A 19384-nucleotide genomic window follows, 5' to 3' on the forward strand; every position below is an offset into this window, starting at 1 on the left:
ATAACTGTTGATTCTGTTGATTCCCTTTGTGATGTTCTGACTGTACTGTCTTTATTTCAAGCCTCAATCATTGAAATCACAATTGTCAGGACCACATCTTGGACAGCTTTCCCAACCCCGACCACCACCTCAAGGTACTATGTCTACCATGTAATTTTTAAGAGTGAGGTATTACTTTCCTTTGTAAATGTATGAGTAATGAAATGTGGCTGTCAAGATTTCTGCTGATTTTTTTGAAGGAAATATGGCGACAGGGCAGGGTTAAGCTGTATTTACAGAGAAGGGGAAAAGATTAAGAATATATATTTCTTCTCGGACAGTCCATCCTGAAAAAATATTAGACTTAACATCCAAACTTAATAAGGAAACAGAAGCAATGCCAACAAAAACTTGAGAAATGTTGAAATGTATTTCTGTTTCAGATGCGCAGCTCGCACACAGATTGAAGTTACAGATTTCAAAAATTAAAGAGCAGAATTTAAAATGCAGCTTTATTAGGGGAAAGTTAGGAAACTGAGACAATATTTTCTTAATCTTTTGCTAAGTTATGGCAAGGATCTATAAACATCTGTGCCAGTGGGTATGTGTGACAAGTGACTGTAATGGGAGTTCTCAAAGGAAGTGGTTTTCCTAAGACTTACCATTTACAAAATGGCTGTTTAAGAGTTGGCACCACTTGACAGAAAACACTAGTTTGCCAGAAGAAAAGTAGTGACCCACTCTTCTTTTACCCTTTCAAATTTAGTGCATTTGGTATTAGCACCAGTTAACCTTTTGGCAGTTTCTCTGTTCATAGTTATTGATTCTTAAAAAAATTAGCTATCTAGGGGAGTTCAATCTCCTTTATAAAAGTTTTCCAAAGTTGACTATGAGGGGGAAAATGCAGAGATATTCATGAGAACAAGAGACATTTTAAAATCCTTGAAAGTTTTCATATTTCTTAGAACTCTCCATCAGTTATATGTGATGAAGTGATTATATAAGTGATTAATAATCCAAGGAAAGGGGGGGGGGGTCCAATCTTCCAACAAACCTGTATCAGTTCAGAATCATAATATTAATGAAGATCAGTCCTTTTATAAAAACTAATCTTGTTTTACATACAGTGTCTGTATTCCTTTGCTCCAGGTGGCCCATGGCAGCCTCAAGGATCACAGCCCATACAGCCAGGACCTCCACCTCAGCAAAGGTTGTCCCCACAGGGTCAGCAACCACTGAGTCCTCAGTCCACCTCAGCCCAGCAGCAGAAATCACCTGGATCTCCCCAGCAGACTAGATCGTCAGCAGGAAGCTCACCAAGTCAGCCTTCCAAATTAGGCACATTTCCCGCCCAGCAACCTCGGCCTCCAGCACAAGGATGGGCTCCTGGCCAAGGATTCAGTGAACCTTCTAAGCAGCATCCTCATCTAAAGTATGTAGGAATTATTTTTTTTTACAATGGACAATTCTTGCAATTTAGAGTCAAGCCATTATCAGTGTCTCCAAAATAGAACACCAAGCAAATGCATACACAAGAAGAGACTCAACTGAACATAAAGGGAAGACCACATTAAATCTATTTTTTGGCATAGACTTACATAGGAAGAAACATTTTCCAGCTTAACCACAGCCCACCCTGAAAATTATATTCAAACCTAACATAAATCCCAATGATACAGTAGCGTTAAAAGTTTGTGAACCCTTTTGAATTGTCATTACTGCATAAATATGACATGAAGCATCACAGAAGCCTTAACCCTAAAGAAAAGCCTATTAAAGAAATAAGTCAAACATAATTCTTTTTTTTTTTAGGAAAATGATCCAAAGCTATACAAAAGCATGTGAGCCTTTGCTTTTAGTAATTGGTATGCCCACCTTGATCAGCAATAACTGTAACTAATTATTTTTGATAACTGATCACTTCTGAACCATTAGCCTGAAGGAATTCTAGCCCGCTCTTAATTACAAAACAGCTTCAACTTAAGGATGTTGATCGTTTGTTTTTTTTAAGTGAATTGGCCACTTCCACAACATTTCTATAGAATTAAGGCCAGGACTTTGCCTTTAACTATTTCAAAACTTTTGGATCATTGATTTGCTGCTCATCTTAAGCTTTACCTCAGACAAATATCCTATTTGCCTATACAATTTGCTGATACAATCTGAAATTCATAGTTCCATCAATGATGAGTCGCCTGGTCTAGAGACTGCAAAGCTGGCATAAGGCATAACATTGCAACTACATTTCACATACTTTTGCCACCCAAAAATGTAGCTTAATTCATTGTTTCAATAAATGAAAAGACAAGTATGTTTTTCATTCATAGCTTTAATGCTCTATTTAGATTTTTTTATGTGGAGAACAGATCACATTTTACGACATATTTATGCATATTGAAAACTCAAAGGGGTTTATAAACTTTTAAGCATCACTATAAATGTCCAACAACAGTAGTGACCCACTACTTCCTAAAGCTTCTGAATTTTATAAAGGAAATTACCAGATTTTTATTCCTTTTTCTTCTTCTTTTCAGCAAATCACAATCCTTGACAAACACCTTCAACATCTCAGAATCTTTACAGCGAGGTATCACAAATGAAGATGAGGCAAAGGCTGAAACCATCCGCAACCTGAGGAAGTCATTTGCTAGCCTGTTTTCTGATTAGCATCACAACCCAATTTTGGATATTTGGGTCTTCTTTTCTTGCAAATCCGTAACTCATTTTATAGTTCCCTATACAAATTTGTCTTTAAATGTTATCGATCATTATAGTTTCTTGTATGTATCCCTATATTCAGCAAAGGTGGAAAAAATCAAAAAGCAATCAAATCAGCCTCCCGCTGCTCTGGATCCCACTAGCATCTAAATGCTATCCTCAACTTACAGAAAGCAAACACACGTCCATCATCATCCAAACAGAGAGGTTATCTCATGCACGATCAGGCCTATAAAATACTGCAGTGTGTATAAACTGCCTTTAATACTTGCTATGCCATTTACGGCAGATGTGCAGAAAAGAGGCACATGAGGCGAAACATATAATCATCTCACTCAATGTTCATTTATCTTAACTATTTTTATCTACTAGCATGATTCTTCATGTCTTTTATAAGTCAGATTCTAGTTTACTCTTTTAAAAATTCAATTATAAAACTACTCCTCAGAAAATGTGTTATCTATGACATCCCCTTGAAATCCAGAATTATTCCTTCTCAATTCAAATTTCCTGGACTAAATAATTGCAATTCTTGGGTATGACACAGTTGAACCATTTTACTTTGATTGGTGTACAACCAGGATGATATCCATTCTAATTCCCAGATGTGGCATTGTATAAAAAGATCATTTGGAATTAAAATCCTTTGCTTGCTGTTACAATAGCACAAATCACCTAAGATTGTCCTATTCCAAAGTAATAATTTAAACTATAATGATATAAGCCTTTATATTGAAGTACCATGTGTATGGAAACAAATATACAGGTCTTGAACTATACAAGCATGTAAGAATTCATCTTTATAGCAGTGTATCATGCAGTTCAGAAAAAGGTGATTGAAGCAAAGATCTTTGATCCACATTGGGACTAGGATTTCACAATGAACTACCTCTCTAGGGAAATCAAGTTATGAAATTCTTATTTTGCAAGGTTACATAAATGCATACAAAAGTGATAAAACTGTATAGAAAGAAGCCAGGCGCCATGAAGTACAACTCAAGATTTCGAGGCCAGCAAAATAGGAAATAGCAATTCATTCAGGATAACAAAATATGGGAAATGTTTCTTCCCAGCCTCAAAGTTGTCCCCAATATCAGTATCCAAATTATGCAGTATGGCATAACATTTTAGCCACTCAATAAAATCAGAATACAAGTGAAGTGTTAAAAGAGATGAGGAAACTATGAGTTCTGTTGCAGATTTCTCACTTTAAGCATTGATATGATCGACCTCCTTTTATTGCAGTATCCATGCAAAAGTAATGCAAATGGGATGTTGCATTATGTATGCATTTGCTGTATATAGATTCTAGAGCAGGCATGTCCAACACACATGGCCCTAGACAGCTAATTCAGCCCCACAAGATTGTAAATTTTTAACGTGATTTATAAATATTACCAATGTTTTATATGCAGCTCAAGACAATTCCTTTTCACTCAGTGCAGCCCAGGCAAGCCAAAGGTTGGGTACCCATGCTCCAGAGTAAGTCTACTGCAAGCACATAATTTTTCAACCCAGTAGAGCCAAGTTCAAAAAACCCAGACAAACTGCTTTGTTCCTTAATATCGTTTGTACAGGCAAAGCTGTGGATATGTTAGCAAGAGCTACTTTTTCACGTTCTAGAATGGAACATTACCTACTGCCCCACCTTTTTCCCAAATCCTGTAAAATCATTTGGTAGACTTAGGAAAACAAACATTACCACTACTTTGAGTGTTTATCAGCTATCTGGAATGCATCTGAAGAACAATTCATCATTTCAAGAGAAGTACAGATAAGGATCCACTTCCATTTAAAATGACCCAATTGGAATTACTCATCAAACCCAGCACATGGTTTACTAAGCTAAATGTTCATAGCAAGGTGATCTAATTTCTTCAATATTATCAGTATGACTTACTTCTCTAAATGTGTCATATAGGATTGCACTATACAGCCAACTGTTCAATTTCAGTGTGCAATAAGAAAATTCTGATAGAATTTGCTAGTGAAGTTTCCCACCACCAGCACATCATAAATTAATGTAATTCCTAGATCTACTAAATTTCACCTTCAAGTCTCAAGTAAGTTTAACCTACCTCAATAAGGACAGAACAATTATATACTAGTCCATTTTGCACTGGAATATTACAGAAATGTTAAATAATTCCTCTCATAGGCAATTAGTCTATTATGCAAGCCAAGGGGCTAATTATACCAATGTTGTACTATTGTTGGAACAAAAATCTTTTATCATCTGCAATATTCTGAACAGTATGCATCCTAAGTGGAAAAATGCCATCACAGTGCAAGTATACAAATACAAAGAACCAATTGTTTAGTAATAAAGCAAAATTGCATTGTTAGACTCAAGCAATTTTAGAACTGATTTATGCATGTTTGAGTTCTAATATGGTTGATTACAGCACCTTAGTATATTATAAACTAGCAGTTAAGTATTAACTGTTGGTCTGTTGGTGTCATGATAGCAGTATTGAAATATCTAAGGGGCTGCAACAAAGAGAGGACGGAAATTAACCAAGGAGAGAACTAAGAAATTTCTTGTTATCCAATTATTTCCTGCTATTTCCAATTATCAGTGGTCACAAATACTGAGCACTCCTTTACTATCCTTGTGATAGTAAATAAACACGTGTTTATAATACTCCACCTATAAAGTACTATATATTCTAAATATAGTACAATCACTTCTTTAATTTAGGCACTTAATATGTGAGCTCATTAATGTAAATCTAAGAAATTTAGATTTTGAGCAGTGAGGCATAACATCCACCTATTGTATTCTCACAATTTTAGTATTGTGTTCAATCTGTCATGAAATTGAAATTTAGGAGACAAAACTGACACATCAAAATCAATGCAGTTAAGTACTTCTTTTTGTTTTGTTAACACTGAAAATACTATACAGAAAAAAGTTCAGAAGAATAGCAAAGATAATAAATTTTCCCTTGAGAAGACATCAATGGATAGTCATCCATGGTTATACTATTTGTGCTCAATAGAAGATTACCTTTTAATAAGACATCTCTTTATCAACTGATTAACTAGACAGAGTTACGTTTATTAATCCCAAGAATTGCACATCTTATAATTATATATTTAAAAATAACTAGGTTTACCCAATTTAGTTGGCTGAAGAATGTTAAAAACAATTATCATGTTCATTAGTCCCATCAATCATACGATGTTTCTTTAAATGTACAGATAGCCCTGTCATTTTATTTCCAAAAGTACTTGGGGTACTTTCTGTTGATATTTACTAGAAAAAAATTGAAATAGAAAGGTAGCAACTTTTTGTCAGAGCTTCTGACATTCACCATTTCTTATCTTCTGGGTTATACTGTGTAGCATGTTATTATTCAACTGTTTGTAAGGTGAACAGTTCAATGTCTTATTCTCTCATGTGTAAAAATCATTTAAACTCAATATTCTTTGTGCTTTGAAATCCCCAATACCAACATTGCTTTTCAAGTAATAAAGAAAATATATAGTGTTCGAAGAACAATCAAATCAGGTGGTTTTTGCAGCCTTCCAAGTGCCAGAAATTGCATAGAACAGAAAATCTTTTCATGGAAAAAGTATTTAGTCAGGCTAATTACTCAGAGAAAAGAACATAGCAGAAATGTTTAAATGACATTTAAAAATTAAAACAACCCAGACCAAGTTAGATGTTTATATTTTAAAGTGCTTTTTATCTGATGCAACAAAAGCAAACCCCCTTTTACTTTCTAAGAAAGAGCTTCTCACTGTAAATGAAAAGAATAGTTTCCCTCAATATTCTTGCAAAAGGGACTGCGTTTCCAAGGGAGGCAGGAAAAATTGTTTCCACTGAACTGTTGGGCCCAAGTCTATGGAATCAAGATGCTATAGTACTTATGCATTATCATACTTTTAGAACAGTGGACATCATAGCTCTGAAGCTGTACAGTTTAAAGTAAGCCCACAAAGAGAGGTTTAAAAACTTTATCAATAAGGCTGAAAGAGTTCTCATATGAATGCACGGCGACTATCAATTGGGCGGCTCCGACTGGTTCTTCCTGGGAGAGTTGGATTGGGTTCTGGAAATGACACAAAAGGATCGAAATATGGTAAAGTGGAGAATGGATCTAAGTGTGGGGCAATAGGAAGATACTGACTTGGAAGGTCAGCAGGGCCAGGAAAGAGGGAGCTTATTGGATCACCAATGGAAGGGACTGCTGGCCTCTCATCAAATTCACCACCAATGATATTGGGGGGATAAAGTGGATTAGGACAAAAAGGATTGGGACACAATGGACTGGGATGAAATGGCACAGGGAGGGGGGGAGGGGGCAGAAACATTGTGTGTCTCCACTTCAGTGCGTCTTTCTTCTGCTTCAATTTTTTCTTGTACAGCTGTAGAAAAAAGGGGGAAATAAAATTTAGCTTGACATTTCATAGCGTTCGTTGTTATAAAAGTTTGCTAGTATATTCCTGGATATTTAGAATATATGAACCAAATTTATTAGCACAACTATCTCCATGCCTTCTGCAGCTCCATAATTTTTTTATATCATGCAATTTTTCAAAATCAATATGGGATTTCAGACCAGAATCCAACAGCTTGAAAGAAGCAGTGCAGGCTGGCATCCATTCAAATAATAATGTTCGCCTGCTCTTTCAGCATGGTCTTTAAAGTAGAGTTTGCTTCCTATGATGACTGGAGGTTTCAGTTAGCCGAGAATGCAACTTGTTGAATTCTTGCTTATTCAGACTGCATGTACTCTTTAAAAAAACAAAAACAAAGCAAAAGCAAAACATATATCATGAAATCCACTTACTTCTTTCCAATCTGTGTCTCGAGATCTGGCAACCGGATCTGCATAAACATGTAAGATACAAATCAGCTTGCTACAGCAATTCTATAATGATGTACACAACGTATTAGGTAACTTGTCCTGATTGCATGACTGCTCCAAGACAATAACCATTTATTGGACACAATGTCCAAACAGCTTCATAGAGGTATAATTCCTTACAAAGAACCCTGGCAAATTAACTTCAAAGATGACAAGAAGCCTCTCATTCAATCCCATATCAGTAGAAAAAAAGTTTTATGAACAATCACCTCTAAAATCTCGCAAGTATATGAACCTCCACAATAACTGATCATTTGAAGCAGCATAAAGATCATGACAAACAGCAGACAAAGAAATTAATGAGCGAAAGTCCAAGAGCCGGAAGATTCGGAGTTTCAGCTCCAATGGAAGAACCACCAGGCCAAACACATCTGGTAGATTCAATGCTAAAAGGAGAAGGGGAAGAACAACATTATTACAACATTCCAACAGTTTAACTTTTTATCCATTTCATAATTATAATTAAATACTGCTTGAAACAAAGCATATTGATAAGGTTTGGCTAAACAAAAAGCCTATTTTTAGGCAAACAGCTTTGAATGTAATCATGCTGATAAAGACATCAAAAATGACATAATATTAAGATCATTTATTCAATTGGGTTTTCTTTACTTATTTTTAGGAATTCTATTGGAAACAGATCACATAAGAAAAATTATACAGAAATACTGAAACTTCAAAAGAGTTCATTAACTTTAAACACCATTATATTTCTACCGAAACATATGACCAAGTGAGACTAAAAAGGCAATGTCAGCAGAGGTATGATTACCACTAATCAAATGATAGTCCTGAAATAAAACTCTAAAGCACCCTCCCTGACAGATTTAGAAGACATTCATTTACGGAGAAGTCACATTAGACTTTCAACAATGAAATCCTCTAGATCAGTATTCAATATCATCTAGTTTTTCTTTAGCCCAGTAAAAAGAAAAAGAAACAAAAAACACTCCTATTCAGATCAAAGTTAATATATTATTGATTTACTATGTTGTCAAGCCACACAGGAAATAGTCTCTTTGGCTGGCTCAACTACAATAAAGTTTTGCCTGTTAGTGAAACAAGAATTGTTTCAAAAGGCACTTACAGATTTTAATCTATTTTATAACATTTCTCAAATTAGAATTTGGTAATTGTTCATCTTGTAAGTCACAGCTGCAGCCATGATGGGATGAGAAGCAGAAGTAAATGTCTAATTTATAAATAGCAAAAGAATTACAGCTTAGAGGCTGAATACCCATCTAGTGGTGGGGACAAAATCTTTCTGAGTTGGGACCCATTCTGGTTACTTGGCATCAGAGCCTAAACAGAGTGTGGCAAACTTGTTTGCATAAATAAGCTTCAGACTGTACACTTAATGGTCTGTACCACTGTTTTTCAAACGTGGCAACTTTCAAATGTGTGGACTTGAGCTCCCAGAATTTCCCAGCTTCAGCTTCTGGGAGTTGAAACCCACATCTCTTACTTGCTGAAGTTGAGAAACACTAGTCTAGTCAGCAGCAGAGAGCTCAATGTATAGACAGTCATCTCAACTCTCAACACAGTTTGAACCAAAAATGACCACATTTAATAAGTGAAGGGAATCCAGAATCATACTGAGAAAATATTGCTGTTATACTCTCAAAACGTTCCAGCTAAATGAGTTCAACGGGGGCGTTTTTTTTCCCCATGTCTTGCACTAAGCACATTGTGCTACAAACGCACTCCACTCACCATTGTTGGTGGTTTTACCTGTTATAAAAAAAAAAATAAGACTCCTTCCATGATCTGCTTACCTTGCCGAGCAGCAGCCAGGAGAGGGTATACCAGTCGATCTTTAAAGAGACAAGAGAGCTTCTGAAGGTCCTTATATATGCCTGCGACATTTCCTTTAGGAAAAATAAAAAATAAGTATCATCTGCTCAGTATATCCTATTCTAATTATTTGCCTCTAAGAATAAATCACCAGGCAGTAAAATGGAAAACAAATGATTCTCTCATTCAGACTGGCAATATGCTGTAATAATTTGACCTGCAACAAACAGCAAAGCCTTCCTGGACTGATGAATTGGGGGACCTATTAGCACGGTTAAACAGCACAATATACCGAATCGGTGGAAACTTTTTAAAAAGGTTTTTACTGAGGAAGAAGAGGAAAAAACACATTATATCGACTGTAACAGATATTCCAATGATAAACATCTATGACTGTTTCATTATTTCACTTTCAGCTGGGAAACTATAGCCCCCTTTAAAATTACTGTTAGAATGAGTCTCTCAAAATGTTCAGCACAATGGGTCCCCCTAGTGAGGCATTATCTGCCATTACACCATTAGTTTAATACTGTATAAACAAGCAAGTTTTAAAATGTTTTAAAATAAACAAAGGAAAGATTGTATAAACTTTTTAAAAAAGATACAGCCTTAGAAATGTAAATGGAGAAAGGCTGAAAGTGGAAGATTGCCTCTAATGAAGCCTGTGTTACATTACTCTACAGGCTCAAAACCTCCCCCTGAACACAGCATATCCATAATTTCCTAAAGGTTACTATGCAGAAATGAAAAACACGTTCGAGCAAGTTTGGATACAGCTCTAACCTAGATTAGTTGCACAAGCAGAAAGTATCAGCATAAAGCTCCCAATTCAAGCATTAGTATCTCCTCCTGCTGTGGCCAAGAGGGAAAATAAACCAGAATTGAAATGGGGTTGACCAGATTGAAAGATAGCCTAAACGAAACTTCAGACAACTGCTTAATAACCTAGTTAAAATCTGAAGTATTTAATAAACTAGTTTATTTCTCTCTTAATGACCAAATAAAAGTAAAGTCTTCTTGATAAATAGGGTAGGGAGGGAAACATAACTAACCTGTCGTTCTGCATTTCTTGTTCATTTCCCACATGTATTTTAAATTATCTTTTTAAACAGCTGTTTTATCTTAAATTGGTATATAAATTCTTCAGATTTACCATGGCTATCTTTAAATATTGGAATCAATATCATGTTTTATGGTCATGGGCGGAAAAAGAGGAATGTATCGTTATAAATTAGTATTTTTCAGAATATTTTTGTCTGCCACACATTTTTTTCACCTGTAGCAGATTCTCTAGGCCCAGAGCAATTGTCTATCATGTACAAGTATTTTCTCCTACCTTTAAGAGAAAATATGTCCCTTGCAATATATTTTTTCATTGGTTGGAATGTTTTGTTTTCATAAAATATATTACTGAGGAGCTCAAAGCCTGACAGGAGTTCATGAGGTCTTTGTAGTTATTTGAATAAGTTTTAAATGTTCAATGATGCAACTTAAAAATGTCTCCCATCTACTATCAAAATTACTGTGGCATTACTCATCTATTAGCTTCTTGCTGTTCCCCAAAATTCAGATTCAGATACCTGAGTCTTCAAAGCAGATAAATGTCGCTGGCAGAAGCTGTAGTCTCTTCACACTTTTGATGTCAATGTCAATCTTCAGCATTGCTAAAAATAGAAAAAGACAATAAAATAGTTTAACAAAAACACTACTGATGATTCTGAACTTCCTGGGGAAATTCAACAGAATAAATCTGACCAAAAGCAGTGTGTGGTATAAGAAACACATTAAAAATTATACACCCTCCCTTCTTTCCCCTTGGAGGCTGTGTGGCATAATAGTCCAGGATATATGAAGGAATCTAACGAGCTTGAATTACTAAGTATAATGTGTTACAGAGTAAACAGTTTAATTTTGTCTGGGTTCATGGAAAGTCTCCCTCACTTCCTTCAAAAGAGACTTTTCTGAGAACTTAAACTGCATCTCAGATGGGACTGCCCAGTGTTCTATCTCTTTTGAAGCAGTCTCTCAATATCTGTTTTACAGCCTAATTCTTCTTTTTAAACAAATTTGTTTCAATATACTACTAAAGGCTTCATGATTACTTGTAACCTTCAATTGGCCAAAACATGCATTAGAGGGCACTATTTTTTGAATCAACATGCCTCAAATGGACTAACTAACCAAAATCCAGGACTCTCATGCTATCGAAATTTGCCTAAGTTGTGGCCAGTTCAGTGCGGCTGCAATCAGCTACAGACAACGACTATCAGCTTTCCACAAGAAACACCAGTGGGCAAGACAGCAATAAGTAGGAAGCCGTTCCCATTCCCACAGCTTTTTTGCCTGCCAGATGTCATTCTATTTCTCTTTCTGTTTATCTCTGGATATGGAAATATCTCTGGAGCAAAAGATTCATTGAGTCAGAGTTATCTCGTAGTAGTAGTTGTTATTATCATTATTATTTATTGTTGTTATTGTTATTACTTTACCATTGTCTGATTTAAATAAACACCTGAATACCCTAAAATGTTTTAAATAAGCACTGAGCATGGGAGAATTAATGAGAGTTGATGTTTGGAGAATTAATGAGAGTTGAGATCCATGAAGGACTGAACAGCTGGTTGGAAATGAAACAGGAACCTAGACTGGTCACTATCAGATCTCAATTTGCTACTCAGAGGAAGAGCTGGAGCCAATTTGATGCAGTGAGTTGGGAAGAGAGATCTGGAAGTCAGTGGGCATGGACATGAATCGATCAGCCATGGCTGGGGAAGGACCGCAGGGAGAGCTGGTGGCAAGATTTGAGAAACAGGGAAGCTGTGCTGGGAAGTCAATAAAAGGGCTGGAGGAAGATGGTTAGGGTTGCTCATAAACAGTGGAAATTCCATGCACACCTGGCTAAAAATGCTCCACTGGGAGAGAATATCACATTTCCTTCAAGAGAAAGATGATGATAGGTAGTTCAAACATTGGAAGAAAGAAAACATCAATCTTGGCACAAGTTGCATTGAACCCTCTGCAAAATCAACTAACAAAGCTTTTTTTCTAGAGTTTGTGTGTCCAAGTTTACATTTTTAATGTTGATTCTTCAGAGACAGACATGAAAGTCAAGTTGCAAAATATAAAAGACCACCATTTCTTCTTTAATACAGTTCAAATGGATAATCTATCTCACTTCATAGCACATCTCAGTGCACGTTGTCATACTTAGTAACACCTAAAAGCTGACATCATGTACAATGTAAGAGTCAACTGATCCTTATGTCTTTCAGGTTTGTTAGCAGTTACACAGGATAGAAAACAAAGAATAACAAATCCTAACCTTCAATCAAATAAATATCAGAATATACCTACCATTGATAACAATAAGGTCTCCCAAAGGCACGCAAGTAAGGGCAGCAATGCCATTTTCACAGAGGGGATGGGCATACTGTAGTTTATAAACACCTCTGTTCCGCCATTTATCAGGCATTCTTGTTGCCTTTGACTCTGTTCCCTATGAATAATAAAAGAGGACTTTAATAAAGCAACTAAAATTTGATTACAGATTTGTTATGTGTTTGCAATAGTACTACTGAAATCATAGGGTAGAGAGTTGTGATTATGGCAACAGTGCAAATAAAGCATATAAGTAATCATTTGTCAAATCTTTCTCAGTCAGTCAGGTAAGAAATTACAAGTAAGCCTTACAGAGAACCACAATTCTAATCAGTAGATTTGTTGTTATCAAGTTAATAAAGCCATTATAAAAGTGGCCACCGAGTATCAAATGAAGCCCCATTCATCCTGAAATTAAGGTTCCCACTTGTGTGCCTCTTCATCCAGCCTGTAATGTTAACACACTACAAGTCACTTTCTTTGGGGCAAGAGTCATTGCCCACTTCCTTTGAGAGCTTTCACAGGTCATCCGTGCATCTTTTGCAGCCCAACCCAGTGGAAAGCAGCCCCAATCACTGGGATAGCCTTATACCTTATTATTTTTATATTTATGCAACAACTAGTTGTCATTAAGATCCTCATCTCAAATTATACAGTTGATAATGAAGAGGATAAATAGAAATTTCATGAATCAAATTCGAAGTAACAAATATTTGGCAAAAAACGTACTGAAATTAAAATATTAAATTCAGAACTTAATTTTATACATATAGCTGTGCTGGGAAGTTTTGATAAATCTTTCATAACTCATATTCACTATCCCAGTTCTAATTAGTCTAATAGTTTTTAATGTAACACACTCTACAAATTAGAAGGGAGAATACTATTTTGTATTATTTCATTCACCTGCTATGGGCTATAGGCAAATGACTGCAAGACAAGAATTTGTCTAAAGGGCCTCCATGCTAAGGCTCATTAGAAAGGCAGATAGAAAGGCAGATATGTTTATTTAATTGGTATCCCACATTTATTTTAATACCCAACATTTACAATACAAATTTATGTTGTAAAGCAATGCCTAGAATACTGAAAACAGTTCTGATTTTCACATTTGTTTTGCTAGATGTGTTGTGTATTAACTGTGTTCTGCTCAATGGGTATGAAGTAAAAATTGCAAATTACTGCAGAACAGTGTGTGACCATAATATTCTGGATTGTAACAACCAATATATTCATGAGCAATAGTTCTCAGCAAACCATGGCTTACTGGAAGCCAACATTATCTTATTACTGGCCTAAGATCTATGTCAATGATGAAAATTATAAGAAGTGATGAGAAATGGAATTCAACCAAAATGGGATGCATAATATTCACATTCAGACATCCTTTGTAAACATTTGCTTACCTGAGGTATGTATCCTGTCTCCATCATGATAAGATGGATCAAAACTATCAAGGCATCGTTGGCACTAGTACATTCTGCAGAATGGTATAGGGTCTGAAGCGAGTGTGGCACTTGTCCATCTGTAGCTTCAGAGCAAAGCATTGGCTCTGAAGGATAAGAACCTGCAGCTTCTTGGTAGTCAAAGTCATCAGATACAGCTTCTGAAGCAAATGCTTGGCTGGATTCTGCCTTGAAAGGATAGCAGCAGAAACAAGAGAGCATTAAAATATATATTTGAAATTATACTTAAAGTGATGAGAGAAAAGGGTTTCTGTAAAAAAAAGCTGGTTTCTCTAAAAATAATGGAAGCAGTCCAAGCTCTCAGTATTTTCCCTACTAGGCACAATGAAAGTGTCTTCATTTCTTATGGACTTACCATATTGTCTATATTCATCTGAACATTATCTTGAACTGTATGGTCTGGTGGATGTCCATTGCGTCTTTCACCATCTAGAATGTTAGATTGGTTGTGACAACTGGCTGAAGTGGATGGTTCATGATTATTCTGTTGTGGATGCAGGGATGAGGTCTGAGTTGGAAATACTCTTAATTCTGTCTCAGTATCTTCCAATATCAAACATATCAAGTCTCCTGATACAATCCCAAATGATGCTAAGGTTTCCTCATCTCCAGTAAGGGAGTCTTTGTTGTTCAATGTTATTACAAACTTGATATCAGAACTGCAGGGAAAGCAACATTAAACACACATTTTATATTGATGAAAACACACTAACTACAGACTAAAAGATGTCCTTAATTACCTAATTCCACAATTTACTATGTAACCAATTAGTATAGCCACTAAAACTAAAATAAGTCTCAAACTGATTCATTTTCGCCTGCATTTATTATACATGTTAGCCCACCATAATTGTTTACATGCCAGGAATAAACTTTTTTTTTAGAAATGTAAGTCTACTACATATTTAAAAGTAGTATTTATAGTATTAGTATTTAAATTATTAGTAGCAAAATGCTAAAGAGGAAGGCCACATTTCTAGAATAATGTTTTCAGTCTTGCTAAATAAAAAAAATATTATCAAGGTTCTTGAATTTGCCTGCGTTGCAGTAGCTAAATAGTATCTAATTTATGATTTGCCTTTCAAAAGGATTATTTTAAGTTTTGCATGTAATTTTTTAAAAAGAAAATTAATAGGTACCAAGGGAAATCTTTCACAATCAAACACAACATCCATCTCCACAAAACCTGAATGGTGCATTTCCTGTTACAACATTTGCAACTCATTTTTGAACACAAGAGATATTTTCAAATCCAACAATCACAAAATTAGTTTTTATATATAATTTTTCCAGTGACAATTATTTTACAGGGCATGTCTGAGGAAAAGAGCAATATTTAATTTTTAAAATAATCACTTTTTTCACTGTAAACTAAAGGCAAATCAATCCCAAATCTCTAACATACCAAACCCTATTACTGTAAGTCTCAGGTATGAAACCCTCGCATTCATCCTTCTGGGATTACAGAAAACCCTTAAGATTCCCAGGCCTTGCATTAATGTAGGGGTAATTTATTGGCTGAACCTCTATCGTATTGTTTTTGTACTATTTGAAGTTATGGTTGTTTGAAGTTATGGTTCAAGCTGTTTTGTGGGATGGATATGTGTGTATGTTTGTAAGCCACCCACAGTCTTCTAGAGAGGACATTACACTGAATAAAATAAGCCACTATGACAAGTAATTTAGAGGCATGTGTACTACTACTACTTTAATAAATCACATGATTTCCATGAAATAACTATCAGTTTCTATTATAACTGTAGCCCATAAACGAAACTGAACATGTAATCTTACTTTGACTTTCAGTTTCGCAATGAAAATACTGTTATATTTCACTTACAGTATATCCTTCATCAACAGGACAGAAACAGATTTAGTCTAACTATCACAACATAATCTAAATACCTTCAGGAATATACCTATGACTAGCAAAACTGAATTTAGTATTATAGATCAACTAGTTCACTAAAATACAATCTCATGTGCAGCTTACTTGGAAAAATAAGATCTGTTTGTTAGTATATTAACTCAGTTATTTCATTCTCCAATTACTCTATACATTAGTTTATTTGAAGTTAGGAGTCCAGGAATCCATCATTCAATGAAAACATTTCTAAAATATCCATCAAGCCACATGAATTAAGAGGTTTCCTATGTAAGATTTGAAATTATATTTGCCCTACATAAAAGAATATTCAGTAACCAGATCAAAACCTGTAGATTCCCCAAAGTATTTGCCCAAAATGACTTTTTTTCCAATAAACTATGTACTTTAGATTTACAATTTTGAAAATTAGCCAAACCTGAAAGATAATGACTTGGCATTAGGTGGAGGGAGAAAATGAATCAGTTCTAGTCTAACTCGCTACATTGGAGCCTTAGACAATATGTCCTGCAAAACTATTTTACCAAAAACTCAGAAGATTTCAACATAAAAAAATGCCTAAAGATTGGGAAATATAATCACTGAAGACACCATTCAGGTAATATATTCCGAACTTTTTCACAAATCAAGATTCTGAACATTGCCTGGTATGTAAATATTTATTTTTTGTTTTGTTTCGGTCAATGCTTCAATGCACTGGGCAAATGCATTGACCAAACCATTTCTAGCCTGAAATGCATAAGCTTTTTTTTTTTTTTTTTAGAAAACTGCCATAGGTTTTCCTCTGTGTGAAGGATTGTGAAACTATGTGTGAAGGATGGGACTCGGTCCACATACATTCCACATAATTTATAATCCTAAAAATGCCAACAATACTGCAAGTGCCATCATTAAGCCAAAAATCCTAAACTCTGATTCACTTCAATGCTGTACATTGTAACAATAAAGACTCCTTTAAGCCATGCCTGGCTTTTGGTTAACCCCATAAACAGATCCATGTAACTTTCTTGGCAGAAAGTGGGTACAACCATCCAATTCCTTGAGATGCTTTTCCCCTCCCCTCTATTTACCAATCCGACAGTTAAGTTTTAGCTTAAAGCAACCCATCTTGGGAACTGATCTTGTGAAGACATAAAGCTAACATGTAGTTTTAGTCAAGAGGGAAAAGAAGGGCAAAGACATCCTCTTAATATTTCCCTCATTCCTATTTTGTGCCAGACACCTCTCCCCCCACCCCCCAAAAAATGACATTTATCCTTTGGATCCCCGAATTATTTATTCGTCTGTCACATTCACTGCCACTATCGAATTGAAGCATTTTGGTGGGGTTTTCTCCCCATAAAAGCATAAAACATTTATTGTCTTCCTTCTCCGACTCTGGGCCATCCCTCTTGCTCTCCTAGAAATGGACACCGTATCTATTTCCTAGGAAAGGAGAAATGCCTGGCTTCCCATCGCTCTCGCCGACTACCCGCCTCCCACTCATCGCCAGGAAGCTCCCGCTCGCCGATACCTGTAACCCCAAGAGGGCAAGAGGGTTTGGGCAAGGTGCGCACGCAAATCCCCCAGCCGTGGCTCCGCCTCCGGCAACTCCAACGGAGCCGTCTGCCTCTGCAGCCGTACGCGGAGCTTCATGGCGGCGGGTTGCGCTCGCGCCGCCTAAACTCCCTGCCCCTACCCCACTCCCCCACCGGGCGCCGCAGAGGCCCCTTCGCGAAGGTGGCGGCACAGGAGGCCGCAGCGAAGATGCCGCCACCGCCGTTGTTTGTTGTGGGTTTGGGCTGCCGAGGAACCGCCTCCTTGACCCCGGCGACCTTGCGATGACGTAGTTCCGCCCTTGGGTTCGACCCTCCCCCTCTCAGCGGCCGCGTCGTTCTACGCAACCGCCTTCCCCCACCAACCTCCACGAAAGAAGGGAGGAGCTGACGTTGCTTGAGCGGGGATAATTCGGTGCTCGCCTTATCACCCTGGTCTCTTCCGAAGTTGGCCTTCGGTTGATGACATCCGCGTTCTTCTTCTCTGGTAGCAAAGGGATGTCATTTAAAGAGGGCTCCCAAAGGTGCTTTTTTACAAGAGGCAGCTGGACTTTCTGGTTTTTCTTGGAAGGCATTTCGCTTCTCATCCAAGAAGCTTCTTCAATTTCTTCAGTCCAGAGCTGAAGAAGCTTCTTGGAAGAGAAGCGAAATGTCTTCAAGGAAAAAAAAAAACAAACCAGAAAGTCCAGTTGCCTCTTGAAAAACCACCTTTGGGACAGCCATGACCTGGATGACTGAGACTCTCCATAGACTAAAGAGGACTCCTTATCCGTATCCATCCTTTGTCCACAGCATCTGGTTATGGGGCATCATCAGGCTGCACCAAACAGGATGTAGAAGACTGGATTTGTTGTGGTTTATGACAGCAGGGTCTTGCTTTACAACAGGATTACAACATGGCAGCTCTAATATGGGCCAATTTGTGTTGTTAAAAAAAGGAAGAATCTCATTCAAATAACCTCAGTTGCTGGTACCTTTGTGGACACTTCTAGATGACTCTTAATGAGAGCAACATATAAGTGGTTTCCTTTATCTCGAGGTGTTTTTTTTTTCCCCACTTCACAATTTAGCCTGGGGGGAGGGATTCTGGTAGTATCCCATCCATAGACAAACTGGGACTAAAAAGGTTACCCTTCTTGGGTTCCAGGCTCAGATAGGTTGGCATATTGGAGTTGCGAGGGGGTGTGTGTGATTTATTTGTTCTATTGTACTTTATTAATTTATTTGATTCTTTTTATTAGTTTTTATTGGTTTTATTGTTTTTAAATATGGTTTTACATTCTGTAAGCCACCTCAAGTCACCACGGGCGAATAAGGGCAATATAAATTCAATAAACAAATAAATAAATATGCTCCTACCCACCAGCACTTTATATACACTCATTCACACACAAATGGAAATATTTACATTTCTTTTATATTAAATAGGAATGGGTTATACATATTGTGGCAAGTATAATTTCTTTTAATTATAGTTTATTAAAAGAAGCCGTAATGGCTTGTAGAATAAATTAAGTCTTAAAAGATGATTTATAAATTCCAATGACTGGATTAATACTAGAAACTGGATTAATACTTGATGCTAGTTATTCAATCAAATGCCCCGTTTGTGACTAACATTGACTGGAATAATTTCTTACATTACCTCATCATATATAGTCTTGGTTTTAGTAGGAATCATGTTACATTTAACTGTAAATAAAATCAAATTTAGTCTTGCTTCTAGTCCTGCCTATGACTTTTCTGAAGTTA

General features: G+C 36.5%; 2 protein-coding genes across 3 annotated transcripts in view; one reads left to right on the forward strand and one right to left on the reverse strand.

The window, feature by feature from the left end:
* SYN3 (synapsin III) overlaps nt 1-3133 on the forward strand; it is a 195062-nt gene extending 191929 nt beyond the window's left edge. The window contains exons 12-14 of the mRNA XM_026695435.2: nt 62-134; nt 1129-1411; nt 2514-3133. Of these exons, the coding sequence (XP_026551220.1) occupies nt 62-134; nt 1129-1411; nt 2514-2646 (489 nt within the window). The 3' untranslated portion in view covers nt 2647-3133. The remainder of the gene's footprint in view (nt 1-61; nt 135-1128; nt 1412-2513) is intronic.
* A 2424-nt stretch (nt 3134-5557) lies between these two features.
* FBXO7 (F-box protein 7) lies at nt 5558-17919 on the reverse strand. Of its 2 annotated transcripts, none has more exons than XM_026695419.2 (9): nt 17611-17919; nt 14568-14871; nt 14153-14380; nt 12723-12864; nt 10949-11032; nt 9350-9442; nt 7784-7960; nt 7497-7534; nt 5558-7071 (listed from the first exon to the last, which is right to left on the reverse strand). In XM_026695419.2, exons 1-9 carry the CDS (start codon nt 17730-17732, stop codon nt 6685-6687), a joined length of 1575 nt encoding a protein of 524 aa, XP_026551204.2. In that variant the 5' UTR covers nt 17733-17919; the 3' UTR covers nt 5558-6684. The 2 variants fall into 2 exon arrangements, with proteins under 2 accessions (XP_026551204.2, XP_087790994.1); XM_087934868.1 differs by having other exon boundaries at nt 14153-14376; nt 14564-14871.
* Nucleotides 17920-19384: the final 1465 nt, after the last annotated feature.

This window comes from Pseudonaja textilis, chromosome 5, assembly GCF_049901715.1.
Source record: "Pseudonaja textilis isolate UNSWEBS1 chromosome 5, rPseTex1.2, whole genome shotgun sequence".
NCBI classification, from domain to species: domain Eukaryota; kingdom Metazoa; phylum Chordata; class Lepidosauria; order Squamata; family Elapidae; genus Pseudonaja; species Pseudonaja textilis.

Excerpts from the sequence above, each read along its gene's own strand:
- FBXO7 (XM_026695419.2), bottom strand. The coding sequence starts at position 17,732 with ATGAAGCTCCGCGTACGGCTGCAGAGGCAGACGGCTCCGTTGGAGTTG. Across the intron at positions 12,865-14,152 it reads AGACAGGATACATACCTCAG|GGAACAGAGTCAAAGGCAAC; the intron begins GTAAGCAAATGT and ends TATTATTCATAG. Across the intron at positions 9,443-10,948 it reads TATCTGCTTTGAAGACTCAG|GAAATGTCGCAGGCATATAT; the intron begins GTATCTGAATCT and ends TTTTTCCTAAAG.